The following is a 21,972-nucleotide window of genomic DNA, read 5'->3' as shown; positions in this document are numbered from 1 at the left end:
TTTTGTCTGATTTAATTAAAAAAAAATAATAATAACTTGAGTTTCCAACAATGATCTTTAAGCATCCTAGCTCTCATAACTAATAAAAGTAGCATGTGTGAGCTAGTAAGTAAAATATTGTCAATCAGATAGGTGTCTTAGTTTCTACTTCCCATTACTGTTGAAATTGCCTATTCAAAATCAATTAGATATTTTGGCTTAACCAAGTAAATATGATTATTAAACTATTATCCAAATGGAAATACTAAATTCACTGGGTTTTCAAATAATATTTTTTTAAAGATTTATTTTATTTATACAAGTGCTGGGGTACAGGCCAGATGCGTGGGAGGGTGAGAGAATTCACCAGAGACAGAGTGGGGAACAGAACAGGCAGACTGATGAAACACACTGCTGAGGGGAGCAGCGGGTGAGACAGGAGAGGTCTGACATGCCAGGTGGGATTCTCACGGGCCGGCTGGGATCGAACCCACTGCAGAGGCTGTGAATAGCTTCACAGTGCGGCACTCAACTGCCTGCACCACCAGGGAGGCCCCAAATAATATTTTTTCAAAACTATGCCTTCTAAAAACCAGAAACACTTAACACTATATATATATTGTTATTTCAAACAGATGTAGAAATTCAAAGTAGGGCAGTCAGCAGAATTCGACATTATCCCACAGCACAGCTCCTTAGGTAACAATAACAATAAATGCATGTTATTCTCTTATTAAAAATGTTAAAACCAACAAAAATAAAATCTTATAAAACTATGATGTGGAAACAAGAAGAGTTAAATATTATACTATGATAAAGTGAAAAAGAAAAAAAAAACTATCTAGAAACTATTAAAAAGTTAATCTCCCTTATCTGCTACCTTTAGTTTTTTCCCTTAAAAAATGTAGAAGTTCTGTAGTGTGAATGAGTAATATTGGATAACCAAATAAATTAAGTAGTCTTAAAAATAAGAGTCAAGATCATATATCATGGGGCTCACCTTTATCTGATCATTTTGTCAATGAATATCCAATACAGAAAAAAGTGAAAATAAGACTATATATGAAAGAAAGAAAAAAGACAACATTTCTAAAGCTACAGAATCCACTGGTCATATGTAAGGTCAGAAAAGAGAATATAATTAAATAGGGCATGTTAGGGTAAGTATAACCTATGTTTCTCTAAGACATTTTAATTTTTATAAGCATACATGTTTTCACCTAAGGGGATCTAATACCTTTGAAAACAAATTTTAGTACTATTTTTTTTTAGCCCAAACATAATGACAGCTTGTATTGAATCAACAGAAATGTTATATTTAGAAATTCTGCAGTTTAAAAAAAATCATTGAAGTTTATCAGACTTCCTCAATGAGTAGGATAACAACAGTTTTATCAAAGTATTTCTATAGTTTCTCCATGCAGTATAATTGAACAAACAACAGGCAGTGCGAAACCAAAAACCTAAATCCTCCACAGTTTCTCCACTCATCCTCATTCTGACCACACAAGGTCTCTTTTCAACTTAAACCTTGCATTCTGGGGTTCCCTTTCTCACCCTCACAAACCTTAGTGGAATGAAGGGCATTAAAAGTAGGTAAACAGCCAATAAATGTAACTATGTTACTGAGTCATGTGGAGAGAAGGGCAACATGTAGGAAAATGGCTAAATTGTTCACATTGGTAAAGCCCACTTTGTCCCATAAACCTTCCAAGAACACTGGTAGAATGCTTCATTTTTAATTCATTCAAACCAATTTAAAATTTATCGGATTGGAGCAATTTGACTAGGTTATTTTTTTGTTCTCACAAAACATTTTTTCTAAAACATCAAGGAAAATATAAATATGTTCAGTTTGACATTCTAACTCATGTTTTGAAGATCATACTCATATAAACCTATAAAAGACAGCTCTGTAACCATTTACAGTGGAAGGAGAGAAAAACTGAAGAAAATTTGCCACATAGGCTCAAGGTACAATAACATCTAATAAATAAATGAATGTATTTCAAATCCTTCAGATAATTGTGCTGATGTTATCAGGACTTTGTACAAGCCAAAATCTCTGACAGCAGAGCCAACATTTATTGGGTATGTAACGTATCAAAGAACAGTTCTGATTGTCCATAAATCATTTCTTTAAATCTTCAGAAGAGCTCTATGAAGCAGTAACTACTGTTATTTTCATTTACAAATGAAGAAATTAAGGCAGATGTATTATTTAGGGAGCCCATCCCACATTTGGTTTGACTAGTCTTATATAGTAGGCAGTCTTAAACTAGAACTCACATGCATTACCCTCATGACTGCCACAGTCTGGAAATTTCTACCATTTTTCATCTTCACTTCTTATCTCCTCTTCAACAGGTTCTTTCTAACACAAAGACTAAGATGTGTCCCTTTGGGTTCTTCTATAATACCTGTACTTCTCTACTGACATTTATCTTTATTTATTACAATTGCTTGCTTAAATGCCACCTCCCTGCAAAGACTGTAATGAGGACAAGAGTCATATATATGTTGTTTATTATTAAATTTCCTGAAGTTAGTAGTGATTAGTATATTCAAAGTATTTAATAAAAATCCCATGAAGCAATGCACACATATATTATTGTTGCTTTTAAAAAATCTGTTTTCTAAAGAGCCATCAGAAATTTCTATTGATAACTGCCAATATTGACAATTTACCACCATCAATAATAGCTAGTATGTATTCAGTGCTTTTAAGATCCTAGAGGATCTTACTTATATTCAATTACGTAATAGCCACAGTCAGTTTTTTGTTTTGTTTTGTTTTGTTTTTTACAGAGGAAAATGTAATTCAGAGAAGATAAGTAACATACAAGCTCCATGTCACAAGCAAATAAAATACACAGCCAGGATTTAAACACAGGCATCTAGAGTCTGGTCTACACACTACCTCCAAAAGGGGCAATTTTCAAATTCTAAATTGTGTTTGAATAACTGCTTTATGGTGTAGTGGCTAGAGAATTGAGAAATGTTGGTATCAAAAGAGATCTCCATTTCAAAATCTTAATATATTTTGATAAATAGTACAGTGGTGAAGTTAAGACAGAAAAGAACACCCTGTACTTGACTCTAAATGATCCCCCAAATTACAGAATATTTTAGAGACTTTAAGACGATTTTGGATTTTCATCTAAAATATATAAATTAAAAATAAAAAAATTCTGATTATCAAAATAAGAGAATGGAGCAAAAGATTGAGAGTAAATGTTACATTTGTTTTATCTGAGGTAGCTGATTTCTAGCTTTTTTTCATAAAGAGCAAACATCATAGTTCTAACTGTGAAATCTAATATAATCAGAACTAATTTTACAGTGCTACACTATTACATAAACATGTAATCAATAACCTTAGATTATTACCTGCAAAATTTTTGGTATTTATGATCATCTTCAGAATAGACTTTATGGAGAGTTGTAATTGTTTCTTGAATTAAGGGAGCTCTATTTTCTCAGTTAGTACCACTAATAAAAAATTGCTTCTGCAAGACAAACCATCGTGACACAAAATAGTTTTCTGACCATAGCTCTCTTAAAATCTAAACCAAGACTGAAAAAGTCTTGTTATAAAATAACAAATATCGTGAATGAAAAAAAAAATTCAATTTGGTAGGTAGGTATCCACTTTTGATAGTTTAAATTATAATGTATATTTTTTAAAAGGACAATGGTATAATTCCTGCCTCAAAAGCCTATATGTAATCTGAATCTAATTGTAAGGAAACAATCAGACAAATCCAGATTATGACACAATATATGAGACAAATGGAATGGTGTCTCCAAAAATGTTGTGTCAGTGACAACACAAAAATATGGAAGGGTACTATTTATAACTGGAGACCTAGAGCAATATGACAAGAGATGATAACAACTGATGTTGGACTTAATTCTGTATTTAAAGGAAAAATAATTCTGAAAAGGGCATAATTGGGACATCAGAAAATGCGGATATGGGTTAGATCAGATATTACTGTATTCTTCTTTTACATGCACTAATATTAATATGGTTATGTGAGAGAATGGCTTAGATATTATAAGTGTTGGTATGCAACTTACTTGCAGAGGAATAAGAAAATAGAGTGTAAACAAAAGTAAAGGGACCAAAAGTTAATATTCAGTGAAACTAGATGAAAACAGTATGGATCCTCACTGTTGCACTCATTCAGCTTCTCGGTAGATTTAGAACTGTTTTGAATAAAGAAAGGGAATATTAGGATGAGCTCTATATCTGAAGTAACAATACACCATTTTAGGTGAACAGGATGTTTTCAGTTGTTCTAATGAATGTAAAGTCAAATGTTCTGGACTTAAGAGTTGGATTTGCCCTCTTAATCATTAAGTACTTAAATGTTTGGTTCGTACCTAAACCAAAACCGTCAGTTTTGGCAATACCTTAGTTTACAACTGGAAAATAGCTATACTTTTTAATATATTCTCATATTAATAAAGTGACAAAGCGAATGTTTTTCCTGCCAACAAGTCATTCCCAAAGTAATACTCACTAAATATTTTTAAATAAATAAGTCAAAGTGGGAATATCTCTGTATTTAACATTGCTTTAAGTGTACAAGTGCTAATTCATGGAAACGTATAAAAGTATCTGTTAATTTAACCCATTTAGTTAACTTGTGATGACTTTCAAAGTTAAACCAGAGAACCTATTGCTCAAAATTTGCAGAGTAGATAATTTATAGTAGACAAACAGTACACTTAAATGAGACTAACCCTTGCTATACTATACCCAATTATAGGGTCTGTTCAGGCACTCAAGCAGCTCCAAAAGTGTTTCCTGAGGAAAATTCTTGCTTTGTCTCTATGTACTCCTCAACCTAGAGTCAATTTTAAGGACAGAGGTGGGAGTGCCCTCAATCTAGGCAAGAACACAACTTAGTCAAGAACTGATTGTTCCTCATCTCTTAGCAACAGCCTGGATGTAACAACTGTTATTTAAAGGAGATAGTTTAAGGGACATGTTAGCCTTTTCTTAGATCTCTGCCAGTATCCTTTCACCAGGAAATCTACATACCTGGCAAACATTAGTTTAGCTACTTATAGAAATGCCTTCCTTCACTAAGTTAGTTATCATTCAATATTCTTTCTCTTATCTGGTGTCTACTAAAAATGGCAATGTAGAGAACGCCTTATGAATCCTCTGCAATACGTGTACAGAAGACAATTTTAGAATGAAAAAAATTACTTCCTCAGATCAGAATCACCCAAAACAATTGTGATTACTGATAAAATGGCAAAGCTTCATCAGAAATTTATAACCATTAACCTCACTATGACAGTTAACATAGTTATTCTAAAGTTTTAGAGATAATTCTCTTCCCTAATTTTATCAACCTATTTACACAAACACATATGGCATGCATAACACATGCAAAATGCAGTATCTGTATATATCATGTTTTATATAACACAAATATCCGTGTCGTGTATACTATGCAAATTATAAGTGATTCTAAGGCTTGAATAAATTATTTTGAGTATTTTATTTTGAATATATTTTTTGAATATATCATTTTGAATATATTATTTTGAATATTAGGAAGTACTAAAAGTTCTAATGAATCCTGTAAAAACCACCATCTTCAACATTATTTACTAAGTATTTGATTTTACATATCGGCATACAGTCTAATGCTATTTGCCATATACATATAGTCTTGAAATTCTTTCTACATGATTAAAATTTGTTCAAGGAAATAATACACATTTTTTGAGCATACTCAGTCACAAAGGCTTTCTTATTTAATAATGTGGCCTAAAATACGGGAATCATTATAATCCCCATTTCACACATGAAGATATAAAGAAACTTGGAGAATTTACATAATGTGCAAACATGACAAAGATACTTAGTGACTTAGTGGTGGAGTTGAAAAATAAATGTAAGCAGTCTGAATAGAAAGCCTACCTATAACTACTTTCCCTCAATAAGGTATGAAGAAATCAGAGAAAGCACTAAAGATTCAGACATATCTACATATGGAAACAATTAAAAGATCAAGACTTAAAACAGATTCATGGAACAATTCAAATCTACATTAACAACAACTAATTTAATAGTAAAATTTAAAAATCCAGTGAAGTAAAATCGCATGTTTGATCTCCATTCCCAAATGCCTTATTGCTTCCAGTCACATATGTTTTATCACACCTGATTGAGTTTTCTATTCAAATTTACCAATACCCCTGACTGTTATTCAATAAATCAGGATGCCATGGCTACTAGTAACTACAAAGTAATCAGATAAAAGGATAATATATTACTGAACCCCGGTTCTTGCATAAAAATAAAATAAAATAAATAAATCTTTAAAAAATAAAAATAAATAAGAATAATATATTAATTATATCACTGTATCTTAATTCATCAAAGTTTTCCATGTAAGATATGAACACTGATATATATGAAAATTACTATGTAAAGAAGCTTCCTGATCACTAAGACAGCAAAAACTAATTAGGTAAACTTTTGAGCAAAGACACTGCCAGTTCATAAAGCTATTATTTCAACAGTCAGATCACTGTAAAGGTCTTAAGTGATACTTGGAAATTTTTATACTGTATTTCTCAAAGTAAGTAATTTCCATCTATACTGCAACCAGTGTAAATCAATACCTCTCAAAAACAGTTCCAATTAGTCCTTACAAAAAAAAAAAAAAAAAAAAAACCCTTTATTATATAAATGCCCACTAGGTTTGGGTACCCACCACCTAGCACATCACATTTTGCCATGAATAAATGAGTTCAGTCAGAGAAATTAGAAGCTTACATTACAATCAGTGGATGTTATTTATTTAGATTATTTGCATTTTAAGTATTTTTTCAGTAACTAAAATAATACCTGGAGTAGGTATTATTCAACAAATAAAATACATTATTTGCATGAATCAAGGAATTTCTGCCACTAATAAATGTGTAAATAAATAAAAGTACTTCATTATCTAGATCAATACTAAGATTTGATGATTAGGAGTGAGGTGTGGAAGTTGAACTGTTCAGGTATGAATCCCAGCATTCTCACTTACTATCTGTAAGAAATAAGACAATTCTGTTTCATTTTCTTCATTTATAAAAAGGGAACAGTAAATAAGATTGTTGTGGGGCTAAGTCTAGCACATAATAAGTACAAACCAAATGTCAGTGCTGTCTGCATATCTATCACTGTAAGTACATCACTGCACTATCTCTATAAGTATTATCTTTACAAGTGTTTATCTCTTTATGTATAGAGAAAGAGTTTGGATCACATGTTGTGGGTCAATTTTACAAACTGTGTGTAGTATCGGGTGGGATGCAAAAGGTGAAGGTATTCCTATCTAACCATAAATTTAAAAACTCAGGGGAGAAATTACTGATACACACAGAAATATTTCAAAAAATAAATAAAATTGTAACTTTCCATGATTTAATCTCTAAAGAAATCTATATATACAGCCCTTAAGCAAACATCTTACTTTTCACTACAACTCCAGGGAAGTTTTGAGAAACTGACAGTATTTATTGGGTAAATGATAGAAACATCTGTACAAGTCAGTGCTACTAGTAGGACTTTTTAGAAAGTAATAAAATGTCACCTTCTTGTAGATGAAAGGCAAGAAGGAAGCTAGTTAATAAAAACATTAAGTCTTTCTGACTCATTGCTACCCTACTGAGCTGTGAACTACTGGAATCTAGATACAGATAGAACTTTTAATTTTCCTCTCACCACCAAAAGGGATAAAATAGTGCCATCCAATAGAAATATAATGTGAGCCACTAATAAAAAGCACAAGTATAGTTTGAAATTTCCTATTAGCCACATTCAAAAACTAAAAGCAAAAGATTAAAATAGCTTTAATAGTAATTTATTTTAATCAATATATCCAAATATTAAATTTCAACACAGAATATTTAATTTCAACACATAGTCAATATTGTAAAATCTTAGTAATACATTTATATCCTTTTCTTCTAAGTTGGTCTATAAAATGCAGTGTGTACACAGCAAATTTCAATTTAGTCCGGGGTTCAACAAGGGCATGTGGCTACCGTATTGGAAAACAAAGACAAGGAGGATTTATGAGGGCATTTCTTTACACTTTACACTAAATCACAAACTTTTTCCACAAGAGCTAAAATAATTCTTAATATATCTTTTGTAATTCTACAACCTAGACAAATCAATAACTTAACACATTCCAATTCGTCAATAATCCTAATATTCAGGGCCTCCCTGGTGGCGCAGGAGTTAAAGTCTCAGCATTATCAAGCTAGGGCCAGCCACTGCGGTGTGAGTTCGATTCTAGCCAAGGAGCTAACCCATGTGGCACGGCAGACCTCTCTTGCCTTGACGGCTGCCCCCCTCACCAGTGCATTTCAATAGATCTGCCTGTTCTGCTCCCCACTCTGTCTCTAGTGAATCATCTCACCACCTGGACCTATGGCCTATAACTTAATTCTTGTGTGCATGAATAAATAAAAATACATCTTTAAAAAAAATCCTAATATTTAAAAAGATTTTTTTTAAATATACATTTCAGCTAAGGAAATTACTAAAGGTGAAATTATCACTTGGTCAAAATTTACTTATTACTTACTTTGTGCTAAGAAACAGTCTATAATAACTCTTAACAACTAGTATATAAATTTAAAAGATTCTAGTGCATCATATCTGCCAATTTCTTTTGCTGATGATTTCTTCCACAACTTTAAAGCTCAATGAAATCAGTCAGATACTTCAATTTTGTCTAAAATTTACTATCTATATAGCATGATTTCTCCTTACCAAACTAGTGATGAAACAGTATTGGTGTGATTTAATACTATAAATTCAGAACAAATGGGAAAGCATTAAATTCAGAAGTGCTTCTGGACCATTAACTTCCATGCTGATTTGACATGTACCACAGTATTCAGGCAACAGACTCAGGAATATAGTCTATTCCTAAAGCAAACAGTATTTTATCTCATAACCATCTGGGATGCTTACGCTAAGGGCCACTGGTATATTTGTTGTCTGGTATATTTTAATATCTTGAGGTGTAACACTGAGACCTATTTTATTAGGGAAACCCATTTTGCTAGGAAAAGACAACTGACATAGAAGAGCTTAAATGGAACAAAATTTTGGCTGAGGCCCTTGTTTTCATTATTTAGCTGAAGAAAATCATTGGTTATATATGCTTTCAAAACCCTATGGTTTTTCTAAGGTACCAATAAAAGTGATACCATTCATAACGTGGACAGTGGTCTCTTTCATATATTGCCTATAGTTGCAAACTTAAGTGCCAAGCAGATGGTTGAAATCTGTTTTGTATAAAATTTGTGCTTTTTTCCCCCAACTGTGTTCTTTGTATTCATATTCAGCCTAGGTTTTTGCCATCAAAACACTGGCACTATGTCGATCATTAGCAGCATTTTAGACAACTGGCAACTAAGGTATTCACTGTTCTCCACAAAATGTTCAGCTAATATTTCCCAGATGTATAATTAAGGCAAAAGATCATCTTCTTAAATTGGTATCAGCACTTTGGATGGCTTCTGGCTTTCAACAGATTATATTAGTGGAAAACAATTTTATATCAAAAATGAGGGTTCTGTTTCTTGGGTGATTTTGTTTGCTTGTTAAACAGCTGCCTATAAAAAGAAATCCTGAATTTCCCCAAGCTTCACCTACACAAAATAGGTAGCTAATGCAAACCTCTCATGCTACTGTGAAAATCTATAATCTACTATATTTGTATAGACAAGTTTCTTCAAGCTATTGTTTCCAATTTTCAAGATACCTGCACAAATAACACTATAAAGAGAAAATCACTACTTTTTGTTGTCCAAAAATTTGCTATATAAAATGATTCATTTTTATGATTATAAACACATTTTAATATGTGCAGGTTAAAGCATAAGAACACAGTCCATCAGCAAATTCAATATTTAATTGTTATATACTGCTACCAGCAAAAATAATTTTTAATTTTTCAGATTTCTTAGATAAAATTTGGGAAGAGATGTTCTTAGGATATTTAATTATTAGTAGTAAGTTAAGTCAGAAAAAACTATGGCTATATATTACTACTATTTGGCATTAAGTTATCTGGGACCAATAAGCATAAGCACATTTAAAACAATTATAAAGGCATTAACTACAAATTGAAATAAATAAGTCAATGAACATCTTATAGGCATTATTTTATATGCTAAAATAATTTTCAATATTAGGCTAGTTTGTTATGAAACAAAACAATTTCTACTGAAGTGATAATCATTTTACAATTTTGAAAAATTAAACTTAGTTTTCTAAGTTTGAATTTAGTGGCTTGCATTCAGGTACATCCAAATATTTTTGTAAATTTTCATAAGGTTAAGAGTCTCGTTAGCATTAAGAATAAATAATTTTACACTCATATTTAAGCCCATTTTATAGAAGCATGTGAAACCCAAAGACTTTAGGTGACTTACACATCAGTAAGTTTTAATTCCTCATTTAGAAACTGTAGGAACATATGCCAACTTTGTTAATCACTAAATGCTAGATTATGAAATATATTAGCAGTAAGTTGCCCATCTGGATGATTTCCAGATTTTCTTTCTTGTTTAACAGTAGGATATTTGCACATTTCCTTTGGTCCTAGTTCTAAATGCAGTTCTGGTTCAATAAGGTTCTTTTCTGTTTTTCTTTACAACCTTTGTATATCAGGAAAATAAGAGAATAACACCCATTCTGTATTCCTAAATTAAAAGTGGCAGGAATGGAACAAAAGTTTTTCATCATAATTATTAAGCAAAGGCTTGATTTTCACATATAGCCAATATCTACAGTATACCAAATATATTACCAAATATATTAAAACATAACTACTTTATACAAGAGCTTCATGATGCCAGTCATATTTTAAATTAGAGATAGCAAGGAAAGCCCTTGAATATGCTGCAAAGATCATATTGCTGACGGTATAACTACTATTTTCCAAACATGGGAATTTTTTAAAAAGCATGCAATCTGCCAAATGTAAAATATTAACAACATGGTAAACGTGTCCTCTTAGATGATATATAGCTTTTTTACTGCATCTTTCATTGGCCGTTCCCCTTTGCTTCACAAGGTTTAATATCTCTTTTAGTGAAATTTTCTACCGCCAACTAGTGCATATTAGGTTGACCTCCTGATGCTAATACTAATAGCTGTTTAATTTATTTTGAGAACCACTTAAAATCTTTGTTTGGACTACCTGTTTGTAATCTTAGTCATTCTTTCCAGCCCAATGCTTTATTTATTTGCATAGATATATACTGTCCACAGATTCCGCGTTATCCTAAACGCCACTGTCCAATCATTTCTTTTTTATCTGCTCCTTATGGACTTTTAGCTCTTTGACCAAAAAATCCATTTTCATGCTGTTCATATTCCCCAGAGAACTTGTTCAATAATCCACATATAATTTATTTTTCACAATACTTGTTACAGTTGAAGATGGAGATCTCATGTACCTAAGTTTCAAACACTTAGCTTGAAAATAGTTCATAGCAAATTTGAGCACTGAATCCTAAATAAGAATTATACACAGTAGTAAAATTGAAAACTCCTAAAATATACTATGGTTACTTTTTCTGCACACCATCAGTCCATTGACAGGTAGATCGAGAAATGATTCCACATGACAAGGCTGGTTATATGAGATACTCTGTCTCCAAATAGTTGCATAAAATGCAAGAATTCTGACCACTGGAGTAAGGAGCTAGGAAGCGCTCAAATACACTCCAATATGATGAAATTTTAGAGTTAGGAAATTATCCAGTCCATCTACACATTTTATAAAATTTACTGTATGGGAGATTTAGAACTTAAGATCCTTACACACAGCTAACAACACTTTGTATCATGTTATACTAACCCCCACCAGTCCCCCGCCCCCAAAAATAAAATCAGCAAAGATAGTGTACATTTTACCAAAAAGGAGGATAATGTTCTATACTTTAAGAGAAATACTCAAAATCCACAAAAATCTCTTCATTTGATAAGCATGCATTAGGTCCCTAACATTCAAATTTCTCATCTCTACCTGAAACCTTAAATAACTCCAAATGTTACTCAAGCAGACTTTGATTTACCCAATTTCTTAAACTCAAGTTTTCCATGAAACATGTGCCACAACACCACCTTCAGATTTTAAAATCTAAAACACTATTTTATGCTCCTATACCTCATGCCTTAAGACTCTGTGTTGCAAATGAGAAAGTGAGAAAGAACCTAGCTTATATTTCTATGAACTATTTCTTCCTTTTAGATATTTCTCTCCCAAACTACAGCTTTATGAGGATTTTGTAGGACTTATTACACAACAATATATTAAAAATTCAATCACCCTCAAAGTGAAAAAGTTTCTCATTCTAAACTTCTTAATGTGTAACTATTGCATTTGCCAAATAATTTTCCACATAACTGTTAGTGACTCCCAATTATGTTATAATTTACTTATAAAACTCTACATACTCTGTTTCTTCACTCTGATTCTTTAACTGCTATCATATTTTTTGGATATGTTTTTCTTTCTCTAGAAGAATGCTTTTAAAGCATTAAATATTCCTAAACTGTTTACAGGTCAAATTAGATCCATTTTGTTGTTCCAGTACTGCTAAAATTTTCAGAAAAAAATTCACTACCATATTTACATCCCACAGTCCTCAGGGCTTCCAAAAAATACCTTTTCATCTATTTCTCAAATTTTAGATATGTATAGGGCTAGAGTGAAATAGAGCACCTTTCCTCAGAAATAACATTGTTATCTTTGTTTTTGTATTCCTAGGTGTTCTTTGAATAACTCTGAATATTACATAAGTTTTCCTCATATCCTGATGATGTGATGAGAGAGATGACAATCTAAATCTGCTATTGCATATATTCAGTTAACAACAATTTAAATGACTGAATCAGAAATTTGAATATTTGATCATCAGTTCATTTCATTTTCTGCAAAAGAACAGGGACAGTATACATTATCATGATGTCTTCAACATGGATCTCAAGCAATGCAAACAAAAAAGAAAAGAAATATTATCAATGCTAATTTTAAGTGATACCTCCCTGTACTTTTTTCAAACATATTATGAAACTCCACAGCAAATAAAAAGGGGGAGGGGTAAAACAAAGGGACATCAGGAAAGGAGTAAAAAAGTCTTTGGACTTTGTCAATTATTGCCCAACCAGCTCTGGTCCAGGGTACATGACCAAAGAATTATAGGCAAACAAATAATACCTTTAACTCCAGAATTAGAATAAAAATGTTTTAGAACATTGATTAGCCACCTATATTAACTGTGAATAAAAAACTAATAGCATAAATAAAGCATGACTTTTTTTCAGGCTATGTTCTCTTATGTGAAGGTGTATTTTTCATTGTCAATGCTTGAGTTCTTTTATTAGGATGTTCCTTTTTTAATGAAATATGAAATTGTTTAAAATGACAAGTCAACAGATGATATGAAAAAGTCCCAGAATCAGTTCTCTAACAACCTATTCTCTTGGTATCTTCTTCCTAATTAATATAAAAGCAGAAGACAAAAATCAAGATCTGGACTAATGTAAGTAATTTACTATATTTAAAAATAATTTTTGATTAAAAATATTTCAAGTAAACACTATTGGGGCCTGTGCTTCCTTTTAGTACCAAATGAAGAAATTATCAAGAAGGCAAACAAATTAACCCTTTCCTTTCTTTTCTCAGTAATGATATTGAACCCCTAATGGATAGGACACATCCTTTATAAAATTGCTGCTCAGATGCCCAACTCTCTTAAATTGACAACAGCAAAATCTTACAAGGTGTGAAGCTATGGGTGTTTTGTTTTGTTTTGTTTTTGGGGGGGGCTATACAATGAATTCTTTATGTTATAACTAATCTCAATTCATCTGATTCTTGTGTTTCAATGCAAAGAAATCCTTGAGATGGATAAGGGAGACACATGTGCATAGAACAAAATGAAACCCTATGCAGCCACACAATGAGAAATATTAAAATGAAGCTACTAATATATTTTAAAGAAAGATCATGTCTTCTGTTTTTTTAACATTTTCTTTTCTAAAAAACACATTCAAAGATGTGAAGAACAGAAATAGAAATGCTGTTACATATGAAAGTTTCAAAGGCTTTGCTGCCAGCAGCTTTTCTTTATAGTGTTCTTCTTACCTACAGTATGTGTTGGCACTGGCAGGTAGCCCTAATTCGTTAGTAGCCAAATTATTTTTGTCCCTGAAGTACGAGAAATCTACATTGCACATGAATGAGACATGGTTTACTAGTTTACACACATCTTCATAACTCCAAGAAACCAAACCTCATTCACAAATTCTTTCATTTCAGCAAAGGGAAGGGTTACCAAATACTAGAGATACCAACTTTGAATTCTTGGTTTCTATTCTCCATCAGAAAATGCAGAGGAAAAAAAAATGTATTTTTAACTTCAATAAAGAACTTTGGTCCTTAATGCAAGAAAAATAAACAGCTTTCTATTCACCACACTCCACATTTCATTGAAGTCAAAATATTAGAGTACAAGGCATTAAGAAAAATGTCATTTAGTAATAAACCTAAATGTCTCCAGATAGCAATTCATCACGACGGCATAGTCGTCTTAGATAATGTGATTCCCCTTAACTAGCATACTGCATGATCACGAGCTGCAATCATATACTGCTGTACCACCTTCTCTAAGTTTTACAGAATAAGAAGAAATAAGCAACACAGAAATAAACATATAACACAGTGATGATTCAGTCACAGAAACAAAAAATCTCTGAATTCTAAGGCAATACAAAAGTAAATGGATTAATACCAGAGGCAAGTGAAATGTTACTTAGATTAAAGGAAGGTTTGAAATACAATAAGCCGAATTCCAGACTGAATTGTTTTAAGGTTCAACACTGATTTCAAATGTCTATGAACATCTACAAGCTTTTGTTTTCAATTTTCCTTCTGTCATGTTTTATGAGTAAAAAGTCCTTAAGCTACCTTGTAATAGATTAATTACTTTCAAGCAGGGTGACAAAAAGGGCATAATGACCGGAAAATGATACAAAAGAGACAGAAAAAGCAAGTTAACAAGTTTATCAACAAACCTGGGTTATTCTCATGAAGTACAGATTAAGGTTCAGTGGTTCCAAACTGGCAGCATTCAAGTTGGGTTCATATTTGGGTTTTTTGTTTTGTTTGTTTTTTTAAACCACCTGTCCTAAAACGACATTGTTTATGCTAATTATCTTTGTTTATGCCACAATTCTGTTTGTTTACTACATTCTTTTAAAATACCATATCCCTATAAACAGTTCTCACCAGAATTCTTCTAAATCTTGTTTCGGTCTGGTCCTTCTCGGCAGCCCACCGAGCAGAATGCAGCTCTACAAGGAAGGCGCAAGAGCTGGGAACAACTTTAAGTCCCGGACTTCTCAGGCTGGCAAAGGATGGGAGCACTGCTGAGGTTTTACTCACAGGCTCCAAGGGAAAAGGATATTGAATGTGGAGAAATGCAACACCCCCCTATTGGACAAGCAGAACCATACGCCACAGTATCTCCAAGAGGAGATGCATGAACTCTCAACTAGTAAGTAAAGAGAGGAATAGATGATGCTGACGGGAAGGAAAAACAGCTTCCAAGCTGCAGAAGAAAACAGAAGTAGAAATAAAGGTCTTCTCCTGATTTATTAGCAGTTGCTGATAATAGATACATTTGCCTAAAGTATATACAAATAAACACTTCACTTCAGCAAAACAGTATCAGCCTTGATTTTTTTTCCCTATTCTCCAGCAATGTCACTTGTCCATTTACATTGCTAAACAATCAAACTTTACATTCAGTACAAATGGTACTATCCGTAGATGAAAAGTAAAGGAGGACAAAAAAATGGCAAGGAAGGAAGACAGCCATGTTTAAGTCTACCTCTTGTTTACCAAAGTTAAAATGCAAAGGAAAATATATTTCATGTTTTGGTTACATGTGTGAACATCTTTTTATCAGACTGCCTTCATCTGAGTCAGAGACCTGACACACTGGAACTATATGTGACTTAATATTAGAGGAAAATCTAGCTTGGCTTATTTTCCATGCAGTTAATTAAGCTCATTGATATTATAAATGAGTAAGAAATTAAGAAAGAAATAAAAAAATCCATCAGTTATAGTTATCTAACTAATTTTAAAAAAGGGAGTTGCCACCCTATATAATGCACATCTACTTTACACAACGTACCCTTTAGGTGTCTGGAGAACTGATAGTGGAAAGAACAGATAATAAAAATCAGACTTTATCCATTGATGTCATTTGGCTTTTTAAATGTGTTATCAATGTAATCCATTTTAAATAGCTTCCAACTCTATGCAGGAGTAATGTGCTAAACTATTACAACAGGACTTATTATTTGTGCCTCTCATGTATGAAGCATATATAGATTTTACCAAAAAGCTCCCTCTAAACAGGTAAATGTTTTATTCTATGGTTATTATTTCTGAGAAGCAGGACATGAAAACAACGCACCAACATAAGAAGTAATCACAACATTCACATTTCTATATCTATCAACCTGCTAAACACTGAGCAGTACACAATGCTACCTGACATTTAACACTCGATTGTTCTAGGTAATCAGTCAGGGCTCCAGCTAAGTCTGTAGGACAGTACTACAGTGAGAGTTTGAATGAAGTGTGGTTTGTGCACTGCTTCCAGCAAGCTGCATTCCAAACTAATATCTAAGCTCAGTTAGCTTGCAAATTATTGAGATGGCAATTAAAATCTATCACCAGTTGTGGGCACCTTTCCTTTAAGAAGTAGTAGTAAATGAAAAATAAATAAAAGAGACAAAGGTAGATATCAGAACATTCTAAAAATAATATTAACTTACATTTTTATAGTTGTGATTAGGTAAAAGAATATGAACAGACAACTTTCCTTTGAATCATACCTAGAGGGTTACCTGTACCTTGAATGGACTTATCACTCAAGAGCACAATGGTTTAAAAGTTTCTAATTAAGCTGCAAATATCTGTCTGGGTAATAAATATTTTACTCCTATGGCCAAACTTTAGGTAATTAATGTGTCGCTAATGTGAGAGATATTCTTGTAGCCTGCTAATACTAATTTTTCATAATTTTACATATAAGGATTTCATAATATTTGAGGTATACTCTTTCTTTAGAAAAATACTTAAAAGTTTTGCAACACAAATGTTTTTTCTGTATTAGTATGACCACAAATAATTTTGATGGAAATATAAGGTGAATAAGTTAAATTTTTACTGCAGAAGGTTTAATTCTTACAGGATTCCCTTCAACATGTAGAAAACATTTGGTTGTCTGCACCCGTTTTGAGAGAAGCAATCAAGTAGGTGATACTGTAAGCTTGATGTGCTTCATCCCACTACCTTCAACACTAACTCTGTTTATTTCTTTCTAGACATTATCAGACTGTCTTAAGCAATCATCTAACACTTGCTTTTTAATTAAGTCTCTAACATAAAGCAATCAGAAAGTGTAACAAGTAGTTTAGTCATGAAACTATTACATCACAAATAGGATAAATTATATAAAGGAGAAAAATACTGCGCCATGCTATTGACAGTATCAAAAATGCTTTTTTTCCCGTTCAAATATTAAAATTGAAGATAAATATTTTAATGCTTTTAATTCTAGGAATATGAAGAAATGGTATTCTCAAAGGAAAAAAAAACCTTACATCACAATTTTTTATGTATTTCCAGGTAAATATATATAAACTCACTGTCTTCTTTTAGAAAATTTTGACAGTGCATGTGTTCATTCTAATGATGCTATTACTAACATTGAGACCATGCTACTAGTTGTGCTACCTCTGAATAGTAAGATGTAAAAGATTTTGCTTATAAATATTCCTGAGAACATACTTTGCCTATTCATCGCCCACCTAAAAAGTTGTGTTTTCCATTCATCATAATCAGTTATGACAAGGTTGCATGAAAATAAAATATTCCAACTTCTTTACATTTCAGAATCACTGTTTAATTTGCTCTATACCCTGAACATTTTAGCAGACAATGAAATTGTTACTACTTCTCAATTATTTATCAAGTGCTTATTAGTCTGACAGTATTGACCATTCTTGTGTCTAGGACGGGTAACGTATACATACTGAAATCTAAATCCAAATTTTGATCCTGAGATTGAAGTTTGAATATTACTTAAGGTTCCAAATAATCTACAGGTTGGACTGGGTTATAGAGAATGGGTAAGACCCTACCAGAGAAATTAGGAAAAAAATCACATAAAACTTTCACAATACATGAATCCCAAACAACTTAATTATATTCTCTAGAGCAAAGTTCCCAATTTCATAAAGAAATTTAGAAACCTTCTTTTCAGATATCTGACAAAGTCTGAATAAATAACTCATCTACAGCAGGTGAACAAACAGAAGAAAAAAATAACATGAGATAGAACTGACCCACATATCCGATGAAAGTTGCAAATAGTTGAAAATGGGAGGAAAAAGCTTACTACATGTGAAAGTGTAGTTACAGCATATATACATATATATATATATATATATATATACCTCCTTTGCAGAATACAAATATTCAATATTGAGTCTATGTGATATACTCTATGTGGGTGATTGTAGATACACTCACCCGTACAAATTCAATGTAAACAAATAGTAATGATTTGCTGAGATTTTTGTATGTATTACCAATTACAACCACAGGGGAATTTATTAAGAAATTTTATACTGTATGGTATTTTTCAAAATTATTTTAGCTATTAATATTTCCAAATATGCTGTCTACTAACAACTCTTTTGATTATCACTTGTTTATTTAACTAGCCAGTTAGAAAAGCATGCCTCTAGGTGATCAAAAAAAAAACCCGAAATGCTCACCAGGAGGAAAAAAACATGTTAGGAGATTTGAACATCAGAATAGGAAAGGGAAAAGTTTAGTTTAAAAAGAGATAATTGAAAAAATACAAATAAAGGTCACAGCAAGGAAGCTTGCCTATATAGAGAAATAGGCTACAGCCTGTTAATATGTAACTACCTTTTTATAAGAACAGTCTGTTAACAGGCTTACAAATCAGACTCAGGGTTTTATTTCCAAGAAGTATAGAGTTGAAGAATATTGTCATTTAAGTGCTACTCTGCACATGCTGGAAAACTTATTGCATTGAATCAACAAACTGCTACTTTAGGCAATATTATGTTCCAATGTAAATAATATCAGAATCTACATGTGAAATGGCTATATTTGCAAACAAAAGCTAACTATTTAAAGAGTTAATACATAGAACTTTGAAGAAATTAATTCAAAACTGTTGACAAAGCTCAACCATTCAATGAATATCTAGTGAGGATGTATCTTAAATCAGAGAGAGGGAGAGCTGCAGAGAGAAAGAGGGAACATGAGAGAAAGAGGACAGTATTAAAGTACCTATGTTGGCTATTTTACTTTCTTCCCTGACCTGTATTGGCTTCCCTATTCTATGGCCACATCCAAGCATTATTTTATACTTAATAACCTCTTCTCCTCCACTGCTTCACTTCTAGAATGTTTTAATCTTTGTCCTTTCTTTTTTCGTCTTTTCATATCAAATTCAGTCGTTTGAGCGATGAACAGCTTGACTTAGCATATTTTTAACCAGCTGGTCTAGCACCTAGCTTGCATTGCATAGTCAGATACAACAAATGTTTATACAGAAGGTAGCTTTCATGAAAATGAAAAAAAAAGCCTGAGTATCATGCATCCTGGCTTTTTATAGCTTTTTTTTTTAATTCACCATACAGAATACAAAGTTTGAATTCTTTTTAATGGCAAACATAATTCTATTTATAGTTCCAGAAATGAACTTATGCTGGGATAAGAACTCAAATTTTAAAATTGCAATGTGTACTCATAGGAACACCAAGAGGGCTAGAATCTTTCAAAGCCCTGCTTTTACTTCCAACAACATCAAATGGAAAGATAATGCACATATTTCTTTAAATAGGCACTGCTTAATTACAAATACAATTACTCCTGTCATAAGAAAAGGGAAAATAATAGTAAGCCACATTTCAGTTTAAAACAGCTAGCGCAAAAAGTGGCCACTAAAACTTAGGAATGGATCGTCCCCTTCCCCTCTTTCTGACATCTTAAGAGTAATCTAATAGATCACTGTGATGTTATATTTTCTTTAAAATAAAAATCTGCTGTCTTATATCAACAAAAGGTCATGTGTTTTGCTGAGCAGCCTCCAAAGTTTTACAGGAGGATCAAATAGGAACTTAAAGTCTCCGTTGTAACCACCACTAACATTTTGTCACCCCCAGAAAATCTCAAGACAGAGATATTGAAAAAAGGTAACTCTGCACAAAAGCATTTAAAAAGATGTAGAAAGGGAGAGAAAAAATCAATGAAGGGAGAAAGTAAGAGTGTGAATGAGAAAGAGGGAAGCAGTGAGTGGGGGAGAGAGATGCTTAATGCTCATTGAATTTCCTGTGTAGGACACAACCTAAAAACATTAGCAGAAATCTCGGAGACTTTGCAAATCAGTTCAATTGGGTCCGGACAACCACAACAAAAATCAGCTAACAAGACTGCAGAAGCACTGGCTACAAGCTTCTCCAGCAAACACGTTTTGGGGGAGCATCTTCCAATTGATTCAGAGACTACTGTAAAATGGGAGAGTTGGACTTCAATATATTAGAGGGGGAAAAACTACTCACCTTTCAAACTCCTGAGGTAAATCAGGGTCAGTAAGCATGCTGGAAAAGCACAATTTCCCTTTGTCACAGCGGCCACCTAGGATCGTCTCCAACTGAACCTGTCAAGTGAGTCCAAACCTTCTAAACCAATTGATTTTCTCTCTCCTCTCCTCTCCTCTCCTCTCTTCTCCTCTCCTCTCCTTTCCTCTCCTCTCCTCTCCTCTCCCCTTCTCTCTCTCTCCCTCTCTCTCTCCCTCTCTCTCTCCCTCTCTCTCTCTCTCTCTCACCCCCCTCCCCCTCTCCCCTTCTCCCCCCCTCCCTCTCCTAGGACTCCTTGACCAGTCTCTTAAAGGGGTAGCGCACTTCCCGCAGCAGGTCTGGCGCTCCCCCCTTGCGGAGCCAGCCGCACGCTCCTCGGGCTGCAAGGCACTAGACAACCTCCGGCTGCCTGTCCTTTCCTTTTAATTCTGTCTTCTAGACATCACCGAATGTGAGAAGTCAACTCATTTAACACGTCTCCCATACTCTCTCTCCTAGATAATAAAAGTCATACACACAACACACACACACACACACACACACACACGCACGCACTTACATCAACATGACTTTATTCAATGCATTTCCTGCTGTTTAAAAGAGAGATCTGTATACTAACAGTAGCCCGATTAAACTGCATTTGTCATCTAATTAAGGGAAAAAATTAAATGTTAGTAATAGCATTTTTACACAAAGAATTGATATTGCTTCTCACCCCTTCTCCGCTCTCCCGGTGCGCACACGGAAACACACACACACACACACACACACTCTCACACACAACAATCAGGCATTGTTCTGAGGGAAGAAAAGCAACTTTGACAGATTGAAATATAGCAGAGGCCCCTTCAAGGAAACCTGTAAACAACTTGTCACTCACTCTGTCGGTCTCACTGTTAGCTTGTGCTTTCCACAAAGTGGTGCGAACATCCTGGCAACCCAACCAAAGTTTCCTCAGCTCCAAACTCCATAAAACACGACGTGCGACGTGGAGGGGAATAGGTACCCACATGCCAGAATAGCACACACGGAGCGAACAAAAACCCAAACCAACCCCAAAACTGAAAACAAGACTGCACTAGCACACTGTCCTGTTTGGGATTACTGGGGAGGTCAGGGGTAGGAAGCGCTCCCTGCCTGTGGGGCTCTTTAATTTCCTCTGCCCAGGCAGCCACAGATAACAAGGTGGACAAACTATGGCTTTACAGATCCTAAGCTGCCTGGCATGGCACAGCCTC

General features: G+C 33.4%; 1 protein-coding gene across 16 annotated transcripts in view; it reads right to left on the bottom strand.

Moving 5' to 3' along the window:
- Window positions 1-21,972, bottom strand: part of SOX5 (SRY-box transcription factor 5) — a 1,024,531-nt gene that overhangs the window by 395,162 nt on the left and 607,397 nt on the right. For 4 of the 16 annotated variants that reach the window (XM_054696377.1, XM_037514221.2, XM_054696378.1 and 1 more), the window contains exon 2: window positions 20,717-20,814. The exons of 9 other annotated variants lie outside the window; for them this stretch is intronic. In XM_054696377.1, coding sequence (XP_054552352.1) covers window positions 20,717-20,814 — 98 coding nt within the window. Of the gene's footprint in view, window positions 1-3,369; window positions 3,489-4,062; window positions 4,078-4,731; window positions 4,762-20,716; window positions 20,815-21,972 lie in introns of those variants that run through there. 3 more of the 16 variants (XM_054696388.1, XM_054696392.1, XM_054696391.1) reach the window with 3 other exon arrangements.

Source organism: Talpa occidentalis, unplaced genomic scaffold (genome assembly GCF_014898055.3).
Source record: "Talpa occidentalis isolate TD23 unplaced genomic scaffold, MPIMG_talOcc4v2.1 talOcc4.16, whole genome shotgun sequence".
NCBI classification, from domain to species: domain Eukaryota; kingdom Metazoa; phylum Chordata; class Mammalia; order Eulipotyphla; family Talpidae; genus Talpa; species Talpa occidentalis.
This window is presented reverse-complemented; position numbering and strand designations above follow the sequence as displayed.